Genomic DNA, 20,491 nt, shown 5'->3' on the forward strand with positions numbered 1-20,491 from the left:
GTTAAGCTACAGCCCATGGGGGTGTTCTTGAATTTCCCCTCCAAAGTCAGAGAAAAAAACTTCAGATTGAAAGTGGGGATCTGAATCAGATACACCTTCAGCTGACTCTTTTGCAATTCAGGAAAACAGGACTTTGGGAAGCCTCTGATGGCGGTGGGATGTGTAGGTGTGAAATGGAGCTTTGGAACCAAAACCTTCCCAGCCCTCTAGGACCATCTCTTGCTGGATCAGACCAACTCCATCATTGTCCACCATCTTGTTTCTGACAGGGGCCAATCAGATACCTCTCACAAGCAGGAGATGGAGGCCTACTGTTTTCCATAAAACTGATACTTGAAGGCATGCTGCTATTATTGCAGAAGCTTTTCCTAATCTGGAGAAGATGTAAAGCAGACACAGGGCTGCCTATATATATTTTCTCCATTTGTGAGCAAAAAATATTATCCTCCATCTCTGGTCAGTCTGCTTGACATATTTTGATGGACATATATTCCAATGTTTACTTAGGATTGTTTATCCACTGTTCCCCCCCCCCCCATGTACTCAGGGACCACCTGTAGATTTTATATAAAATTATTTCTCCTGTAAACCCAAACCCTTAGCAATTTTGTTAAAAATACTGGGCATTAACAACATATACACTGCTATCCGATGAACCCCTTAAATTATACTCAGTATTAAAATTCATTCTTTTTTTAGTAAACAGAATCTGCAGACACTGCTGCTAATTATAATTTAATTGTAATTTAAAGGGAAGCTGAACAATGAAGCCAGTGCAGTAGAATTTAGGTAATTTTCGTGTTAACCTGTGCCCTCTTGTAAGGGAAGGTAAAGCCTGAAAAACATATTTCAAAAATCAAGCTTGAATGTGAACAGAGCAGAAGAAATCTGCTTCAGAAGTTAGCTTAATTTTTAAGATGTCATGAAATAAAACCATATCTCAGTACATGAGAAGATTTGAAGCATAATATTGTCAGGATAGCAGCAAAGCCCAGATTTATTCTGTGTTACATCTAAATAAGGAGAGGCCATGCATCGTTGGGCTAGGGCTTGGTTACAGTGGAGAGCTGGATAGAATGTATGGATGGGGCCAAATAAACTGAATCTGAATCCTTGGCAGACAGAAATCTTGTATAGGGGTGGCTGCCCTATTTAATTGTAGCAGACAACCCTGTGAAGGAACAGCACGTAACCTTGTGGTGCTGACAAGAGTCATCTTGAACATAAGAAGCCAAAAGTAGTAACATGAAGGAACTTCTATTACCATTAGTCAGCACATCACTTAAGACTATGGAGGCTTTCTGATCGTGCCACATCAAATGTATTATCAGAATTTCTGTTGTGGCATCTCCTTGGTGGAAATCCATTCCTCTAAAGATTAAGCTTTCACTAACAATTTAAGTCCATGCTAAAAACATTTTTTAACTTAGCAGTACTTAATTCATGACAGTATTGCTCTGATACTTGTGGACACTGCTGTCCACATCTTTTGGGTTTATCTTTCACTGTATTCAACCTTATATTAAATGTATTTTAACACTGCATACCGAATCAACTGAGTTTGTATATACGCTTGTGAAATAAGCACTTGGTTCATTCTACAGATACTTATGGATCCAAACAATAAATACATTAATCAACAGTACAAACAGAACGGAATGTCAACATTAGTTTCAACTTAAAGGGGGGGATGGGATGAGAGTTGTATGAAAAAAAAGTCTTTATTTACCTTTTGTTTAGCAAAACCAGGATCAATGACGAAAACAACACCATCTATTGTCAATGATGTCTCAGCGATATTAGTTGATACAACAACCTGTTGAAAAATACATTAAGTTTTCTGCTGCCCTCATTATACAAACACTTTAAATAATGCTAGCATATAAAGGCGATTTATGGAAGGCAGGCACAACTTCCATGTATAGGCTGCCCATTAGATCAGGCAGAAAAAATGTAGAGTCACCAAACAGCATATTAAAGGGAAATCTTGGAACGTACAGTTTTCTAACATTGGCTAGATTTTTTTACACTGATAATACCATAATCATGCTAACTTCAAAATACTTCAAATTTCTACTTGGAATTCAAGACACTGTGAAATGCATTACTATTACTTAAGTCAAACATCACATGGAAACGTACTCAAAGGAAGCGTAATTAACTACATGGCTCTGTCTGTTCTTGTTCAGCTATAATTATGACCACTGTTCCAATTCTCTTGAATTATGGATATCATGAAAGAGTTCTTTAGAGGGCAGGAAACTGCATAGTATAAGAGACCTAACAATGGCTCATCTATTTTATGCTTGGAAGCTATTATGTTTTGATATTAAACTCCAGTCAGGATGTTGTCTAACTGCTGTGATTTCTTCTACCCAAGACTCAGCAGCATAGATCAAACAGGTTTAGATGGTTTTACCTAAGCAGCCATCCTTCCGTTTGGCAGGGCTTTGGGGGCCTGATACCATGTATTTGTTTCTGTAACTGTATTATGTTCTCACGTTCTTACACTGTTATTGTGTAAGCTTATTTTTGTGAGCTGCCAGGAGTCTTTATGATTGCAGCAGGATATAAATTTGATAAATAAGACATCTGGCGCTATATTAAAAGAAAACATTTGCAGAAGCAATGAAGGCTACCACTGCCACCACTATGCATAAAAAGGTTCCCACATTTCAAGTGGTGACATGCTTACAACCATCTATAGACAAGAGCATCAGAAGTCTGTAGGTTTCTTAGAGATTACAATGGTAAAGAGAAAAACTGACACGAATACTATAGGGCAATAATGGTGTTATTAATCTCTGGTGTTCATAAATTGTTAAAGGTAGGCTACACTACTAGAACAGGTTTCTTTTGGCTTTTAAAAACATTGGACAGGAATAATTCATCACATTTGAAACAAATTGTCTTCTTCAAATGAGACAGTGGAAATGCTTGCAATTTTAACATTTTAACAATTTCAACTACTCCAGCCATTTCTTTCTGCAAATTACTTAAGTAGTACAAAAGCATCCATAATAAATTAAATAAACTTCAGCTTTTGAATACCTAACTTAAAAATGAAGATGATTCACAAAATTCAAAAATGTTCACAAATGAAAGTCCAAATTTGTTTCTGTGGATTTTTAGAAGAGTGGTTGTATTTCCTAAAACAAGCTTAGGAAAAATTATTATGTATTTTATATGAGTTTATCCACTGCATTTGACACAATGATTTTATAGCAAGGCTATAACTTTATGAAATTCCATTCCTGTGTTTATAGAACAAACACAGATAAAACATTACATGTATCATTCTACATCTTCTCGTTCTTGTTCCAAGAACACAAACAAGTCAAAATATTCAGATGAACTGGTCTGTCTCAGGCAAATCTATAACTCAGGGTACTGAAGTTCTGTTTGAGTCCCCGCCAATCCAATCTGTGTTCATGTCCAAGTCAGCCCAATGCTTCTGGCTTCATTTTTGGTCCTGCTCTGTAGATGCCCAGCAAGCCAGAAGACATCAGTAAAATTGTACCTTGCCCAAACTCAAGCAGTACACAGACATACTATTTTACTTACTTCAAAAGCTCTATGCTACCCAATCCCATTTTATGGTTCTAGGTACTTACAAAGCTCCCAGATTATACCCAAAAATTAAACCTACAGCATAGAAAAATCTAAATGAAAAAGCCTATGGAAAAAGGATATTCTGGGCCAGCTGCACTTTAGGAGAATTTTTAAGGTTGTCCCATAAAACATCCATTTCGATAAACAACCTTGATATTACCAGCCAAGTGTCCCTGATGGGAAGCTTCTTTTCTGCCAGCTTGCTTCCCAACTTCAGTCCTAAACAACTTAAAGACTTTGAACCTTGTTTGTAAGACATATGGGTTCCCCATGAATGATGCTGTACTGGTACAGAATTAAGTTATGCCACTCCTCCTAAACAGAGACACGGCTTGGCTTACTTCTGACCCAAACCCAATTCCCCATAATGGATAACTGCAAACACCTTTAATTTTACACACTGCAAAACACAGTTGGATACAACTAGATGTTAAGATGCTTCAATCACAATTATACCTGATGTAAAGCATGTCTAACTTATTCAGAAGACCCTGAAAAATAAGGCTTTCTTTTGGGCTATTTTCTTCTTATTAGAAGTGAACTATGTCATCAGTCACGGACCCCTTGGGGCTGTGTTGGTTGGTTATATTTTGCAAGCACTTGCTAGCATCCGCGACTATAAAGAAATTTCCTGTTTTTCAAAAATGCAACCAGGTATTTGGGTTAATGTAGAGTTCACCTATTTTTGAGGCAAGCATTACAAGTCTCTAATGTTCATATGCTAGACTAAACTCAGCAAACAGCACCAGCATTTCTAATTTGAGCAAAAATGAAAACTACTGTGACTTCTTAATAAGATAATAATAGCTTACTACTGCCCTAGCTTTGTCAACTTCAAATATATGTCAACCATATATTTACACAACAGAGGCTTATTTCCCTAGATGCAAAAAGCAATGTACCCTGTCAGAACAGTATAGTGTCATCAGTATAATGCATACCCCACTGTGCACACAGAACAGGGTTATAGCTAAGGAATAAAGCCTGCATATAATGTATGTTTTCTGTCTCTGTTCTGTACATACACACTATTAGAAGAGCCCATAAATAATGATGATGATTCTGATCAGGTGGAAAAGACAACTACCATTTGAAGGGGCAAAGGAATTCCAGAAACTTAAATTTCTATCAGCGCTACCACACAATTCAGCTGGGTTATGCAAAAAGGTTAAGGTTTGTGTCAATAAAAAGAACAGATTTAACAACTAATATGTAAGTCTTTTGCTGAGAATAGTGCCATATTATGTAGCACAGCTTTATCATGCAAAATGCCCAGACACTATAAAGTTAAAAGATCTCAAGACAATCTATTTTTGGGAAGTTTTCTCCCCCAATCCAATGGGGGGGGGGGAGACAGACAATTTGGAACATGCTACTGTAGATAAAACTTTAATCATAGCATACATTTGGAAAAGCTATCTCCAATCAAGAACCATGCGTGGCTAGCCAACTAAAATTTTGAAACAAGGGAGTTCAGATCCAATCTTTGTTATGGATTAGTCTTTCAGGCTTTCTGAGTTCCTTGATCACTCACACTGAATACGCTTTGAATTCCTATTTCTGCCTCTGTCCTTATATTGCAGATAAACCTTCTGGGCACATCTTTCCAATTCCTGGCATACTATTCAAATGCTCCTTCAGAATGTTAAAAGGGGCCCCTCAATTCAGGAATGAAATATTCTAGAGAATTCTCCTGAAGGATGCCAAAGCTCCAGACCATGTGGCAGTTTGATAGCTGTATTTAGCATCAAATATAACTAAAGCTTCCCTAATACCTGCTGGGGCAGGAGGAGGGAAGGAAGAGAGAAAATAGAATAATGCTTCCAAAATCTCAACAGTATTAACATGTGAATTCATGCACAACCTCTTGCACAAATCTGAGTTACGTTATTTTTGTAATATATGTTCAGACGGAAAATACTTTACAGCACATCTTATGCATATTTATTCCAAAGTCTTGTTGAGGCACAGGGCTAAATATATGGATACAAAAATAAAGCTTTAGTAAACTTACCTTTCGCCCTATTGCACCATTTGGTTTTTTGGGAGGTGGGGGCTCAAAAATCCTCTGCTGTTGTTGAGGAGGAAGTGTGGAATATAATGGAATGATTTTAATGTCACCAACTTCAGGGCCCAGATCATCAATTTCACGCTTTATCCTCTTACAGGCTTCATCTATCTCCTACACAGAAGAGTCCATGAAAACTTTATTTTTTTTTAAAAAAATAAACTTAATTGCTACACAAGATTTTTTTAAAAGCATCCTTACTGCAAAACCGGATGCTTTAGAACTAATTTGTACATTGGTTGAATTTTCAACGGGACTTTCATAACAGCCCAAGATGTCTCTGTTTTTATAACAATGAACATAACAGCCTTATTTGTATTCAATACCCTTTTTTCTTTTAGTCGTATTTCCTAATTAATTCTCTACAAATTGTACTAAAATTGAAATCTCTCACCCAGGAATATTAAACTGCACTCATGACCTTTTCAATTTTCACAATCTGAAAGAAATTAATGTGCACGATATTTTAAATAAGCCAATTAAGCTTTAATGTCACGTATCACTAATGCAATTATAAGGGAAATTTGCTTTATTGTACCTAATGAGAACAAGCACCTTTACAGTATAAACATAGTTGTTCCAAAAAGAAGACCTCTCCCTATCTAAATTATGAGGACATATAGCACACGTTTGAGTTTCACATGAAAATATTTTGCATCTTCCCAAGTTAAGTGCTGCAAGTATCCTGAATCTCAAAATACTTGCCATTTAAAATATTCTTACCAACCTAAGAAACAATTTCAACAAGTAGTTTCACCTGCTAACCAAACTTACTGATTGATTATAAGAGCTCTTATATTATTTCCAAATTAATCCACACTAAACGGATGAATTAGCTGAGCAGCAGTCTGAACTATCTATATTAGACAAAAATAAAAATACTATCAGAGGTAAGAATTGTGAAGCACTCTCTACACACACTTTTCTCAAAAATTATAACAGTATCACTATTTTTTCCAATTTATATAGGACTTTCACTGTTTTATCATTTTTGCTGTCGAACTACTATACCACCTACTGCTCATTTTTCAGACAAACTGAATTGATAATCTATAAAATGTTTAAAAATCAGCCATGGTTTCTCAATCACCTTTTAGCTGTGCCTTTTAAAGGAATTATACAAGTACCCTTTTGTTTTGCAAAATCATATCAATGTTTTTTTTTAAAAAAGGCTCAATCCTCTACCACTCTGGGTTAGTATGCCCCCTACTGGTTTACTAAACTAAAAAGAAAATTAGATTGATGCTTAAACCAGTGATGTAAGGATTCTGACAAATATTTAGACAACCTTCCAGTGATAACAGAAAAATAGCTATATCACCACCTTACAAAAATGGTTTATAATATCCGCTAATGTTGAAATGAGGCCTGCCTGGAAGAACACGGTGTATTAATTCCAAGTGGAAATGGTATTTACTATAATGCTCAAAAATAGGCTATCTTTTACAAGTTTGGTTCTCCAAATAGTGCCAGAATTAGAAAGATTCCATAATAAGGTTCTCTAGTTACACAGTTTATCTGAACAACTACAAAAACTGCTCAGAAGCAACAAGTTAGAGGAAGCCATCTCAATTGCTGAAAAGGCTGTTCACTGTTATTTTGGATAGATGGATGGATGGATGGATGGATGGATGGATGGAAGGAAGGAAGGAAGGAAGGAAGGAAGGAAGGAAGGAAGGAAGGAAGGAAGGAAGGAAGGAAGGAAGGAAGGAAAACTGCTGATGACAGCCAGTTGTAACTGCAAAGAAGGTAAAAGGGCCACCAAAGCAACTATATGTGACTCTGCACTTCTAGCTGCTTAGCAACCATGATGGAGTTGAGATGTTTGTTTCTCTGGGCACACCAGTAATCTGAAGTGTTCACTCCCTAAGGAGAATGGAAGGCAAGTATCTTGCTTAGCTGTATTTCCTTCTTATGTGCAGCTTTGTACTTTCCACTCAGTGTGCTAGCAGTGAAAAGCAACACTAGCAAACTTACAACTAGTTATATTTGAAATTGTACAGGTGCTGTAAATACAACTAGCCTCAAGGTATTTCATGCACACAACGCATGTCTACATACAGTCTCATGTAAAGTATTCTACTAGATTACAATGGTACAAACATTCTAACTTTAGAAAATCAACTATGTTGGAGAGAAAAGGAACTGAAAAAGAAAAGCCTTCCCTCCCTGCACCAAACCCATCACCACTACAATAGACTGTTTTTTAAAAACATGAAATCAGATTCTTAATAGCAGAATTTTAGAAAACACTCAGAAATAATAGAAGAGGATTTTTTTTTTAATAAACTACTCAATCACTATGACAATAGAAGAGTATTTTGTGGACAATCCAAGAGCAGTACTTCATCCAACATTTGGCATTTCAATAAAAGAAACATTCATTTTCTGTTTTAAAGATAGAGAAACACAGAAAATGCCCTCCTAATCCCAATGTATGTTTTGCAGAACCAGCAAATTTTCATCATTGTCAATCTACCAAGACTGAATTTAAACACTTATACCTGGCACCTAGCCTCACTTCAGAATTCGCCAAGAAGGAGTACAATCTCTGGCAAGTGAAAATTAAATCTTAATTCCTGTGCTGCAACTATTAGATGATGATGATGATGATGATGATGATGATGATGATGATGATGATGACGACGACCACCACCACCACCACCACCACCGAGAACTACCTCATCTAGCCAAAGGCCTTTTCAATTCAAAATTCTGGGTCACACCAACCAGGGCTATTCAAAAAGCTCACATGCATGGCCTGAAGGACCACAGCCTTTCATTTTTTCTTGTAAAAAGTGGTATTTAAGGCAGATGGATAACTTGTTCCTTCAAAATCCCAGCCTCCTTTTAGGCCCATCTAAATGGTGGCCATCACCATCTTTGACAGCAGAAGCTTCCACAGTTACCTACACATTGTGCAAGCAAGGGACCCCAAGGGACTATTAGAAGACTGCAGTGATTTTTCAGATCCATGACACAGCAACAAAATCGGGCAGAAATGCTAAAGAACCAATGTCCCTGAAGTCTTTCAATGTCTCTCTAGTGAGGCTCCCATTAGTGTGGGAAATGGGCTTAGTGAACAATAATATGGCTGCCAGACAGGGGTCTTTCAAGCAACCATATCATGCAGCTGTGACAATCTCTGAATCAACAGACTAATAATGGCTAGACTGAAACAGTTTCTCAGTAATAAAGAACTTGTGCAGTCTTGGAGCAACTATATTCTTCATTTAGCACCATAGCACTGAACTCAAATGTTCATTCTTCAAAATGTTTACAAAGTGGAGAATATTTTTTTTTAGATTACAACACTACAGCTATGTTAGGAATGCAAAAGTAAGCATGTTTTAATTCAAAAATGTTGCTGTCCTATAATAAACTAAAACAGTTCACAGCCTGATTTTAAAAAATACAGGTGTGGTAGAAGTTAAAGTAGAATAGTTTTACTATTATGTACTTCAATATTAATTGATCATAAAACCTATGGAGAATTAATCATCATATAGTGTAATGCAATTCCTTCATTTCAGCTCTATCAAGAATGGAAATATTACTAAGATTTCTACAAACACTTCTATCCACTTACCAGATATCTTTTGTATTCTGTTGCCATAGTATACATTAGCTAAGTGTCAGAACACATTAGTTCAACCACATTCAATACTGTGTTAACAGGATAGGTGCTTTATCCACAAGTTGAGAATCTGAAGGTGAAACTAAACATTCAGACACATGAAATGGTTTGCTTATGTGAATTGTTGTAATGAGTACACAAGGGTGCTCATTTAGTAGGCAATTTAAAGTGACTGAAGAATCCTTAGTGATATTTCCATTTCTCTTATTATTCATATCAAAGAACTGCACAGAATGGATGTCTAATTCATTGTCTAGGCATGCCTTTGCAAAAGGATTGATTCTTCAAGTTGTGCTTGGACTTTCCTGTAGCGTTGGCACAGGATATGTCTTCTATTACTGGTCATATAACTAAAATATTAAGTATTTTAATTGTTTTTTTTTAATGAAAAACCTCTCTGCTTCAAACTCACAAGTAACTAGTAGGGCAGCCAAGCCTTAAAATTTAAGAAGTGGAAAGCTAGGTTTTGTTACATGCAAAAAATAGTAATTATAAGCTTTTCATTTTAATCACATTATCAAATACCAAGGTAGAATCATTACCAGTTGGGCAGTATACAAATTTAATAAACTATAAGGTGCTTTCCTAAACCTTAGATTATACTACAGAGCATCAGAAACTGAATGTATTCCACTGTCCCTGAAATTAATTAATTTACACACACACACACACACACATATATATATATTCATTCACACAGCTGAGTTTAAATAAATATGTTTCAGTTTATACAAGAAAAAGAAATCCTGGTTGTCCAACATATAAAATTGGTGGTTTCTGCATATTGTTTCAAGCAGTGATGAAAGCCAAATTTGATCCACATGCTTTTACTATGCATATGATGAGCTATGTGAACCTTGACAGTCCCATTCCACAACGCTGTTGACTGATAAATCTTTGTACCTGGCCCCAAAGACTAACAATACATCCATGCCTTCTGCTTATTTAATCTCAAGAATTAATGAATAATTTGCTTATACTGGTGAGAGCAAAGATAGGAACTATAATTAAATCAAAACTGCATAGGTAAGGTCTCATTCTGAACAGATACAACACACGCTTGTTGTGAAAGTAAGCTTACTTTCCTGAAAACCAGTATTCATTTTTTAAACTTCTCAAAGCTATTTTGAATTCAGAATGTATTTTCAGAATGATGTCACCAGTAACTTTTGCTAAAAAGTGACTGGCTTTCAATTTGTTCCTCAGCACAATTCAGAATGCTCATCTTAATCTATAAAGCTCTATTTGGTTCTAGAGCACTTAAAGGACCATCTTCAGAGATTCTGCCTGGAAAAACAATAACTGCAGATAATTCAATAAAAGGTCTCATTGAAATGCCTAATTAGTCCATATTTCAACAGCAGATGCTGAAAATGTAACATTCTTGATCTGGGTTTTTAATGTTTTACTGTTGTCTTCTATAGGTCTGATTTAACTCTTTATTACTTTTTCATGTCTAAAAACTTAAAAACCACTTTTAACTTTCTGTTAATATAGCAACTTTTGCACTGAAAGACAGGAGAAAAAAAATCTAAATACAGAAAATTCTAATTTGAAGAATGGAAAAAGTGTCAGAACCTTCACAATCAAGCACTGCTAGTTCGCTTGCTCCATTTCTGCCATCCCAGTAGAAGGGGGGGTGGAATGGAATGTTAAGCTTTAGGCGCAGATGGACTGTTATCTGACTCCCAAGACTTCCAAGGTCGTACCAACCTGAGAACCTGAGGACATCATTGACATGCTCAAGAGAGTTTGTGCACAGAGAACAAAAGTTCACTGGGGAAAGTCCGTCGGATTTGCATTGAAAGGAGTTGGTTATGAGTTAGAGATGGCAGATGAAATTATCAAGGTGGAGGCTGGAGCTAGTGGCAGCACTGTAGAAGATCCAGCGTATGAATCGGAAACAGAGACGTTGAAGCCAATAGCAAAACTGGAAGTGAGGAATAAAGAACAGCAGTTGGGCAGGCGCTGGATTCGATCCCAAGAATCCGGGGATTTGCAAGAGTATAATATTGCCTCATTCTCTAAAAAGAAATGCAAGGAGTAGTGGTCGATTGGCGTTGGAGATGTAAGGGTGGCTCAAAGTCCAAAGGAGAAGGGAGAGCCAGAACCCCGTGCCGCTGAACTGGAGGGCCGTATGGATAAAATGGAGATTCAGCTTACTTCCATGGCAGATAAAACGAAGTCATTGAAGAGGATGCTAGGAAAAGTACTGGGCAGCCGGGACCAACACCGTCAACCCAGAGATCCCCAGACAACTTCTGGGGACAGCGAGGAGGCAAGTGAGGAATCAGTACCCAGTGAAGAGGAGGAGATAGTTCCCTCAGGCAGAAGTGAGAGAGAGAAGAGAAACCCGCTACAACAGTTGGGGCTGAAGACGAAATTCGGGGGAACCCAGGTCAGTTGGCATGTTTTCTGACACAAGTGTGAATTTACATGGAGAGATGTGGCCACCTATTTCGCAATGATGCAGAGAGAGTAGCTTATGTGTCAGGTTCCCTTGAAGACCAGGCAGTGGAATGGGTGGTAGAGATGCATGAGGCTGAAGCAGCAGAACAAACTTTGATGAATTCATGAGTGCTCTGCATGAGCGCTTCGAGGATCCTTTCACCATCATGAGAGAAAAGACGAGCAGCAAGCAAATGAAACAAGGGAACCGAATGGTTTCAGATTACGTGTTGGAATTTAGGAGGCTAGTTGGGAAACTCCAAGACTGGCCTGAAGCGTTTAAGGTCCAGTGTTTTCAGAAGGGGTTACAACCTGACCTTTTGGAACACTCATTAGCCAGGGGCACCCCGAAAACCCTGAAAGAGTAGATTAGCCTTACAGGGAGAGTGGAGACCAACTGGATGTCTATCAAAAGAAAAGGCATGAGCACTGACCCCCCGTGGATTTGTCGGGACCAAGGACAAGAAGATCTGGCTGGAAACAGAAGGAGGGTGGCTAGGATCAAAGACAAGGGAAATGCTCTTGTTTCAGGTGCAGAGAGGAGGGGTGCTACGCTGTGAATTGCCCTCAAAACCATCTTCCATAGACTGCAACAAGATCCAAGCAGGCAAGGAACCTGCCGGAAGGCACCAAGACAGAAAAGAGAGGAACAGCTGCTTCGGGAGCAGAGGAGCAGCTTCAAGTCCCCTTGATGATGGAAAGCGACTCCGAGGATGAACGTGCCCAAAAGCAGATGGACGGTTCGGGATGTGAAAACTTAATGGTGAGTGGGGCTTGAGATCCCATGACGGTTGAGGTGAGACTGGGGGCATTGAAGACCAACCGCAAAGCAGATTTGATTGCGTTAATAGACTCTGGGTGCACATGTTGCTTAATTAACCCAATAATTGTGAATGGACTTGGACTAAGGGTACAGAGACTAGAAAACCTTGTTAATTTTACACAATTGGATGGATCGCGAATGAGAGGGGCCCCAGTAGAATTCTATACTGAAGTAATTGAGATGAAGATCGGGACTCACCGAGAGACTAAGTTTGCTAGTAGTTTCGATTGCTGGCTATGCTCTAGTATTGGGTTTATCCTGGTTAAAACATAGGAATCTCAAGGTAGATTGGCAGGCGGGGAGCCTGACATTTCAGAATGGTATTTATAGAGCCCTAAAGAGAAGTAGCGATGCACCAGTAACAGTACTGGTGGCGGCAAGTGTGGAGATACCAGGACAGGGAGACACTGAAAGTACCTGCTCAATCCCAGAACAGTATAGAGACTTAAGCGAGGTGTTTAGCGAAATGGAGTCAGGCCAGCTTCCCCCTCATAGAACAACAGACTGTACGACTGAAATCAAACCAGAGGCAAAATTTCCTAAAACGAAAATGTATTCTATGTCCCCTAGGGAATTGGGAGCGCTGAGAGACTTTATCAATAAAAATCTAAAGAGGGGCTTTATACAACCTGCAAAATCACCACTGGCAGCGCCTGCTCTCTTTAGAGAAAAGAAAGATGGTTCATTAAGACTATGCACGGGCTATCAGGGTTTAAATGCTATCTGCAAGGAAAATAAATACACCCTCCCTTTGATGAAAGACTTATTATCCTATCTCTTGAAAGGGAAAATTTTTACCATGTTGCATTTAAGAGAGATATATTTCAGAGTGCGGATTAGAGAGGGGGATAAGTGGGAGATAGCATTCAGCTACCCCCTTGGTTGTTTTCAATATCTGGTAATGCCGTTCAGGTTATCGGGAGCTATCATGCAATTGATAAATGGGGTGTTACATGAATTTTTATACACAGGATTATTAGTATATTTGGATGATATTCTGATTTACACAGAAACAATGGAAGAACATGTAAGGTTGGTGAGGAAAGTATTTAAAAAATTACTAAACGCCCAGTTATATGCCAAATGTGAGTTTTCCAAGGATCAAAATGATTATTTGGGATATTGAATATCCAGTAGAGGGATTGAAATGGGTCCGGGTAAAGTGCGTGATGTAACTGGATGGGAAGCACCAAAAACTTGAAGGCAGCTACAAAGTTTTCTGGGGTTTGCAAATTTCTACGGCCAATTCATTCTGAACTTTGCTCAAGTTGTCTTCCCTCTCACTGACCTGTTAAAAACGAAAGGGAAGACTGATAAGGTAAAAGCCCAAAAACTGGGGGTGCCTTTAAATTGGACTGAAGAGTGGCAGGCAGCATTTGAGCAATTAAAGAGACTGTTTACTGCAGAACCAATCTTAAAACACTCCGATCCTGAGAAACCTTTTATAATCCAAGCGGATGTGTCAGATGTGGCTATAGGGACTGTTTTATTTCAAAAGACCGAAAGTCAGGTGTTACATCCTTCTACTTACATTTCTAGAAAATTTACTGAGACAGAGAGGCACTAGTTTTTCAGTAGGTTCAATTTTACTGTGAAATATATACCAGGAGGAAAAATCTTCCTGGCTGATGCACTGTCCAGGTTACCACAGCATAACAGCCGGAGAGAAGAGGTGGTCACCCCAATTGTTCCAGGCCCCCAGACTAGAATGATAGCTGTTACCAGAGCTCAAAGTAAGCAATGGGAGTGTGAGCCAGAGGGAGATTTGCTAAAGGAATTAAACTGCAAATTACAAACAGATGAGTGGTTTCAGAACAACAGACAGACTTTGACAAATAAAAATGGAGCAAAGTGGATAGGTGGAAAATTATATGTCCCAACTGAGTCCAGGAAAATGGTCCTAGAACAAGGCCATGACAGTAAAACAGCGGACCACTCTGGATTTCTAAAAACTTTATACCTCCTATGAAGGCAGTTCTGGTGGCCATCTGTGAGGAAAGACATAGCACAGTACGTAACTAGTTGCCCAACATGTGCGATGGCAACAAGGCAAGGGGGGAAACCAATGGGCCTTTTACAACCAGTAGCAAACCCTGACAAACCTTGGAAACAAATCGCTATGGATTTCATTGTTGAGTTACCTGAGAGTGAGAAGAAAACCATGATTTGGGTAGTGACTGACTTGTTTTCAAAACAAGCCCATTTTGTGGTATGTGAATCTATTCCAAATGTGGGAAAATTAGCTAAAATGTTTATACAGCATATCTATAGGCTACACGGGGCCCTCTATCGGATGATTAACAATCGCGGAGTCCAGTTCAATTCTAAGTTCTGGACAGCATTCGTGAAACTAATTTGGTCAAGTCAAGCCCTGAGTTCGAGTAACCACTCCCAGACAGTGCTCCTGAACGTTTGAACTCCATATTAGAACAGTATTTAAGATGTTTTGTAAATTATCAGCAGGATAATTGGGCAGAACTCCTGCCATTTGCTGAAGTGGCTTATAACAACACTGTACATCAGAGCACTGGATTTACCCCGTTCAAAGTAGCTACCAGACAGGATTTTGTGGCTATCCCAGAACTTCCCCAGGAATCCACTCAAGTGGCCTCAATAGATGAATGGATAAAACAAATGACAGATACTTGGCTAATGATTAAAGAGGCTTTACAAGATGCCAGGTAGGATTACAAAAAACATGCAGATTGCAAGCGATCTCCTGAAAAGAAATGGAAAGTGGGAGACGAAGTGTATTTATCAACTAAATACCTTAGAACGCTACAACCATCGAAGAAATAAGGACCCAAGTTTGTGGGACCTTTTACAATAGAGTGAGTTATCAACCCTATTACATTTCAACTACAGTTACCTAAGAATCTTAAGAGAATTCACCCCATATTTCATTGTAGCCTTTTAAAACCTTACAAAGAATCACTAGAGCAGCACATGATATAGACACCGCCAGAACCTATAATGATTGAAGGCAAGTAGCACTTTGAAGTAAAAGAGATTTTTGATGCCAGAAGAAACAAGAGAGAAATACAATTCCTCATTCAATGGAAACATTTTCCCAAGTCGCAATGCGAGTGGATGGCTAAGAAAAATGTGAGGGCACCACAATTGATTAAACCTTTCTATAAGAAATATGCTAACAAGCCAAAATAACAAATTCATTCATATCGTAAAAATGTACATATGTTTTATTTCTCTCTATCTAGTCTCTCTACAGGTCTCTTTCCATAAAAACTGATCCCTTTTTCCGGAGGAGTGGTATGTCAGAACCTTCGCAATCAAGCATTATTAATTCGCTTGCTCCATTTCTGCCATCACAGTAGAAGGGGGTGGGGTGGAATGGAATGTTAAGCGTTAGGCGCAGATGGACTGTTATCTGACTCCCAAGATTTCCAAGGTCATACCAACCTGAGAACTTGAGGACATCATTGACATGCACAAGAGAGTTTCAAAGACAGAAGGGGGGTGAAATGGGAATGAAGTAAAATTAAGTTCTGGCATGCATGGGACTCAGTTCCAACTATGCCTTAGAGCTCTGCACTACTTTCCAATAAATGAATTTTTCTTTAAATCTGCATTGGTTTCAATGGGAGTTGCTTTCATTGGGAATTGAGTACTCCCGTTCTTACAGAAAGAAATCAAATTCTGAACTTTTAGCTTATTTAGAAAAAACATTTTCTGAATAATATGGGTTATTCTTATCCCATATCCTGACTACGGTTTATTAATTTAAGGCAGTTAAACTCATTCATTTTTCTTAATGTGGCCAGCTACCACTCTTTATTTTTATATATGACTGTATGTTTTATGACTTTTATGACTAGCTATAAAAAAATTATGCAAAACAATACCACAAAGGAACATTTGAGCCACACATCATTTAAATACCTCTTGTCCAGTAAGAAAAAGAAGAAGATCTCCTTCCTCTTCTTCACACATATGAATCTGTATTACTGTACGAATAGCTGCTTCAAGGTAATCCCTTTCTGGTTCTGGAGTATAAAAGATCTCCACCGGATGTGTACGGCCAGGAATAGTGAGGAGAGGACAATTATCAAAATAAATCTGAAATTTGCCAGCATCTAGAGTAGCACTCATGACTATAACCTAAAAAAGACAGGAAGAATTAAAAGTTGGACCTCATGTAACTAAGTCTTAAATTTCAAAACTACAACATAAAAATGAAACCTGACACTGTCACATTATCATGTTTTTTACTGCTGCACTGAATTAAAAAATCCTTGTTTCTGAATAAATACATACATTTATTGTGCATGTTCTAATGCAGTAAATGTTGGGAGCAACAAGAAGACACAGAATTTAAATGTTACAAATCTAAACTGTTTACATAGTATAATTGTGCAATATACTTGTTTCACAAAGGAAAACTTGAGCCACACATAATTGAATACAAAACAATCTATACAGAGAATGGTCTACCATACAATGCATTTGTGACAATCTACATATCAGAGAAATACAAATTGTTCCAAGCAACGTTTAGCTAGTTTTGCTTTGTCTGGGCCTGAACCTAAGCATGAATGTTTGTTCTGTATACTGAAAAAAACAGGGATATTTTGTTCAGTTACAGAATGAAACATAATTGTTGCAGGCAGAAGTCATTTGGGGAAAGGGGTAGGGGGGTAAGAGAGGGAAACAGCCAAGACTGCAGGGTATCCATGGCAATGGCATTTGCCGAGGCTATGAGGATGGAGGAAGCAGTGAAATAGGAAAAGGATTCAGCTCTCCTCTTAGCCACTGTGATGTCACACATTTCCCCACCAGGTGGCAGGAGAGAAGGCACCATGATGTGGGTGGCCAAGTGGGGGGACCTGAGACCACAGTACAGAACAGATGCCCAGGCCTTGTAGAAGAGGGGAAGAGGGAGTGACCTCTACCAGTCTTGCTCTAGCCACCCTGTAAAATCACTTGGGAACCCAGAATAACCCAAACGCAGTCCAAGGGGGCTCAGCAGAAGTTTTTTAAACCTAGTAGTTTGTTTCAGACTTGAATGAAAACACATTTTTCATTTTTGCACAGAACACCCCCACTATGTTTGATATATTCTACTGACCTTTAAATCAGATCTCTGCCTTACAACCTCTTTCAGAACTCCCATCAAAATATCAGTAGCTAGTGTTCTTTCGTGGGCTTCATCAAGAATTATTACCCCATAACGTTCTAGCAAAGGGTCATTCATCGCTTCACGCAGTAACATACCATCAGTCATATACCTGAGTAGGAAAATAGTATTTTAATTCCAGATCTACTAAGTTTTGCTTCTTCTCTCACTTCATTTGAAAAAAGATCTTAACTTTATTAAGAAGCATTTAAAATGTTAATCTGTATGGTTATGGTGTCAAGAGAGCCCTTCTCTTAGGCCTGCCAGCAAACAGTTAATCCAAGAAAACCTCAAGGCTCTGATTGGTGACATTTATTAGAAAGAAAGGTAAAAGTACATCACAAGAATTCCAGCAAGAGTTTTAGTTTTCAACAAATACTCTATACAATCTATTCTGGGGGTAAAGCCTTTTCTGCTTTCTAATGCTATTCCAATGGAGGGCCAGAAGCAGAACAGAAGCTCGACACAGGGCAATGGACATCTCATAGTTTTGATAACTGCTAACCCCCTTATCAGAGTGGGAAATAATTCTCACGTAATCTATATATAGTTGAGAGTTAGCCCTACTCCTATTCCCTTTGCACATTTGAAACTTTACAAAAATCATACATATATGTGCACACATATACTTGGGACATATTATTTATGCTCACCACTTTCACCAGCCAAAGGTGCTAATCTCCTCTTTCATTCCCTTTACAGACTACATCTTCTCCTTGAACCTCTTTTACAGCTCAGGACATCTCTGGATCAATATTCTAATTCCAATAGCCAAGTCATGCAGGTTTTCCACCCACCCAAAGGAAAACTCGGGACACTCCACTTGTCATGCTCCTAAATGCTTGCCTTTTGAGCATTTGGAATTAAATAATCACCATCTGTAGACCCTTGCTACTAAAAAGGACGTCATAGTTCTAAATTGCACAGAAATGTAGCAATCAGCATCCTGTACAAATACAAGTAGTCCTCGCCTAATTACCACAATTGGGACAGGAACTTCCGTCTCTAAGCAATGCAGTCGTTAGACAAAACATCATGTGACCACATTGCTTAGTGGCCGCAATCCCAGCAGTCCCAGTTACCATCGTTAAGTGAATGCCCCGGTCATTAGGCAAGGCAACTTCCTGCCAGATTCCCACAATCAAGTCAGTGGGGAAGCTGGCAGGAAGCTGCAAACCCCAGGTGCTGCTGGGTGGGGGAAGAAGTGAGGGAGTGCGTGGGAGGGTCGAGGAGGGTGCGTGGGAGTGAGGTGCAGGTCACGTGTTCAGAACCGCTTGGATTTTCAGCCCCAGAGTCGAGAGGCTTCTGAAGCTCCTGCGCTCTGGAGCTGAAAATCTTTTGTGGCTGAACATCCTACTTGGATTTCATCACAAACCATTTTCAGGCAGTCCCCAAAGCTCCATGCACTAAACGCCACATGCAGGGGTGTTTAGTATACGGAGCTTTGGGGGATGGCTGAAAAAGCTTTGTGCCGAAATCCTGCTTGGGGCATTTAGTTAAAGGAGCTTTGGGAACTGGCTGAAAATGCCCCATGCCAAAAACCTCCTTGGATTTTGGCACAGAGCTTTTTCAGCCAGCCCTCAGAGACAAGAGGGAGTCCTCTTGGCAGGTGGCAGCGGCTTGGGGAAGCCAGAAGGGAAGATTGCAAATGGTGATCATATGACTGCGGGACACTTGACAACCAGTCATAAGAGAGAACCGATTGCCAAGGGCCCAGATTACCATAGCTTTGGGTATGGGTCGTAAATCCCTTCATTCAGTGCTGTCATGACTTCGGTCACTAAATGAATGGTCGTTAAGTGAGAACTACCTATAGCTAATTTGACCTAAAAAGGAGCACTCACTACTCCAGCAATTTTTTCCATGCAGCATTTATTATATTTATATATCATTTTTCTTCTGTAAGCAAAATTATATTTACATACATACATACATACATATACATACATATACTGCAATGAGTGCATCATTAGGAGACTTCAAATAACAGGTTAAGAGAAGATCTATCTATGTGGTTGCTAGGAGTTGAAAACTACTTGATGGCACATAATCAATCAATCAAAATTATCCTTACAACACACCTATGAAGCAGGTTGGGTGTGAAGATGGGAGGGCTTAGGCTTGTCACTAAATGTACTTCAGGGCATGAATCTAATTCCCCCTAATCTTTGTCCAATGCTCGAAGAACTATGTAACACTGCTCTCCTAAACTACCCAATTACTATTCTTCCTAGGAAAGGATTAGCTTGTTTCATTCACATAATAAATGACCTTGCAATAAATGGAGGACTTTGGGGAAAGATACCAACATATACTTACTTCAAAATAGTTTTTGCACTACTGCAGTCTTCAAATCGAATAGAATAACCAACCTCTTGGCCCAACATCACATCCATTTCATCAGCAACTCGCTGGGCCACACTCATTGCAGCAACTCTCCTCGGCTGTGTACAAGCAACACCCCTCTTCGGCCCTGGCAGTGACCGCATATAGTCAACACACCACTGAGGGATCTAACGGGAAAAAAAGGGGTCATAGTTATCACAGTTATTACTTATGAAGATGCTATGGCTGGCTTTGCAGTAAAGACAAACAACTGTAACTCAAGTTGCTCCAATTAAACAGTAGGGAAGAAAGAACAAAGGTTATGCTACAGAAATATCTATGAGAAAACATAACTGAGTTCTGTTTTACTTACACTATTAAGAAGTTAAAAGCAACCAGGATAAGCAATGAAGGAACAAGATAAATTAAAAAGCACATTAAAAT

At 38.8% G+C, this 20,491-nt stretch overlaps 1 protein-coding gene across 1 annotated transcript in view; it reads right to left on the reverse strand.

The window, feature by feature from the left end:
* DHX15 (DEAH-box helicase 15) overlaps positions 1 to 20,491 on the reverse strand; it is a 44,756-nt gene that overhangs the window by 14,002 nt on the left and 10,263 nt on the right. Inside the window, exons 3-7 of the mRNA XM_088131572.1 lie at positions 20,042 to 20,235; positions 17,675 to 17,834; positions 16,489 to 16,707; positions 5,627 to 5,794; positions 1,730 to 1,816 (exon numbers count right to left, since the gene is read on the reverse strand). Coding sequence (XP_087987698.1) covers positions 1,730 to 1,816; positions 5,627 to 5,794; positions 16,489 to 16,707; positions 17,675 to 17,834; positions 20,042 to 20,235 — 828 coding nt within the window. The remainder of the gene's footprint in view (positions 1 to 1,729; positions 1,817 to 5,626; positions 5,795 to 16,488; positions 16,708 to 17,674; positions 17,835 to 20,041; positions 20,236 to 20,491) is intronic.

This window comes from Python bivittatus, unplaced genomic scaffold (genome assembly GCF_059951505.1).
Source record: "Python bivittatus isolate LINGU-HERP-01145 unplaced genomic scaffold, Pbiv_v1 ctg000960_np1212, whole genome shotgun sequence".
NCBI lineage: Eukaryota > Metazoa > Chordata > Lepidosauria > Squamata > Pythonidae > Python > Python bivittatus.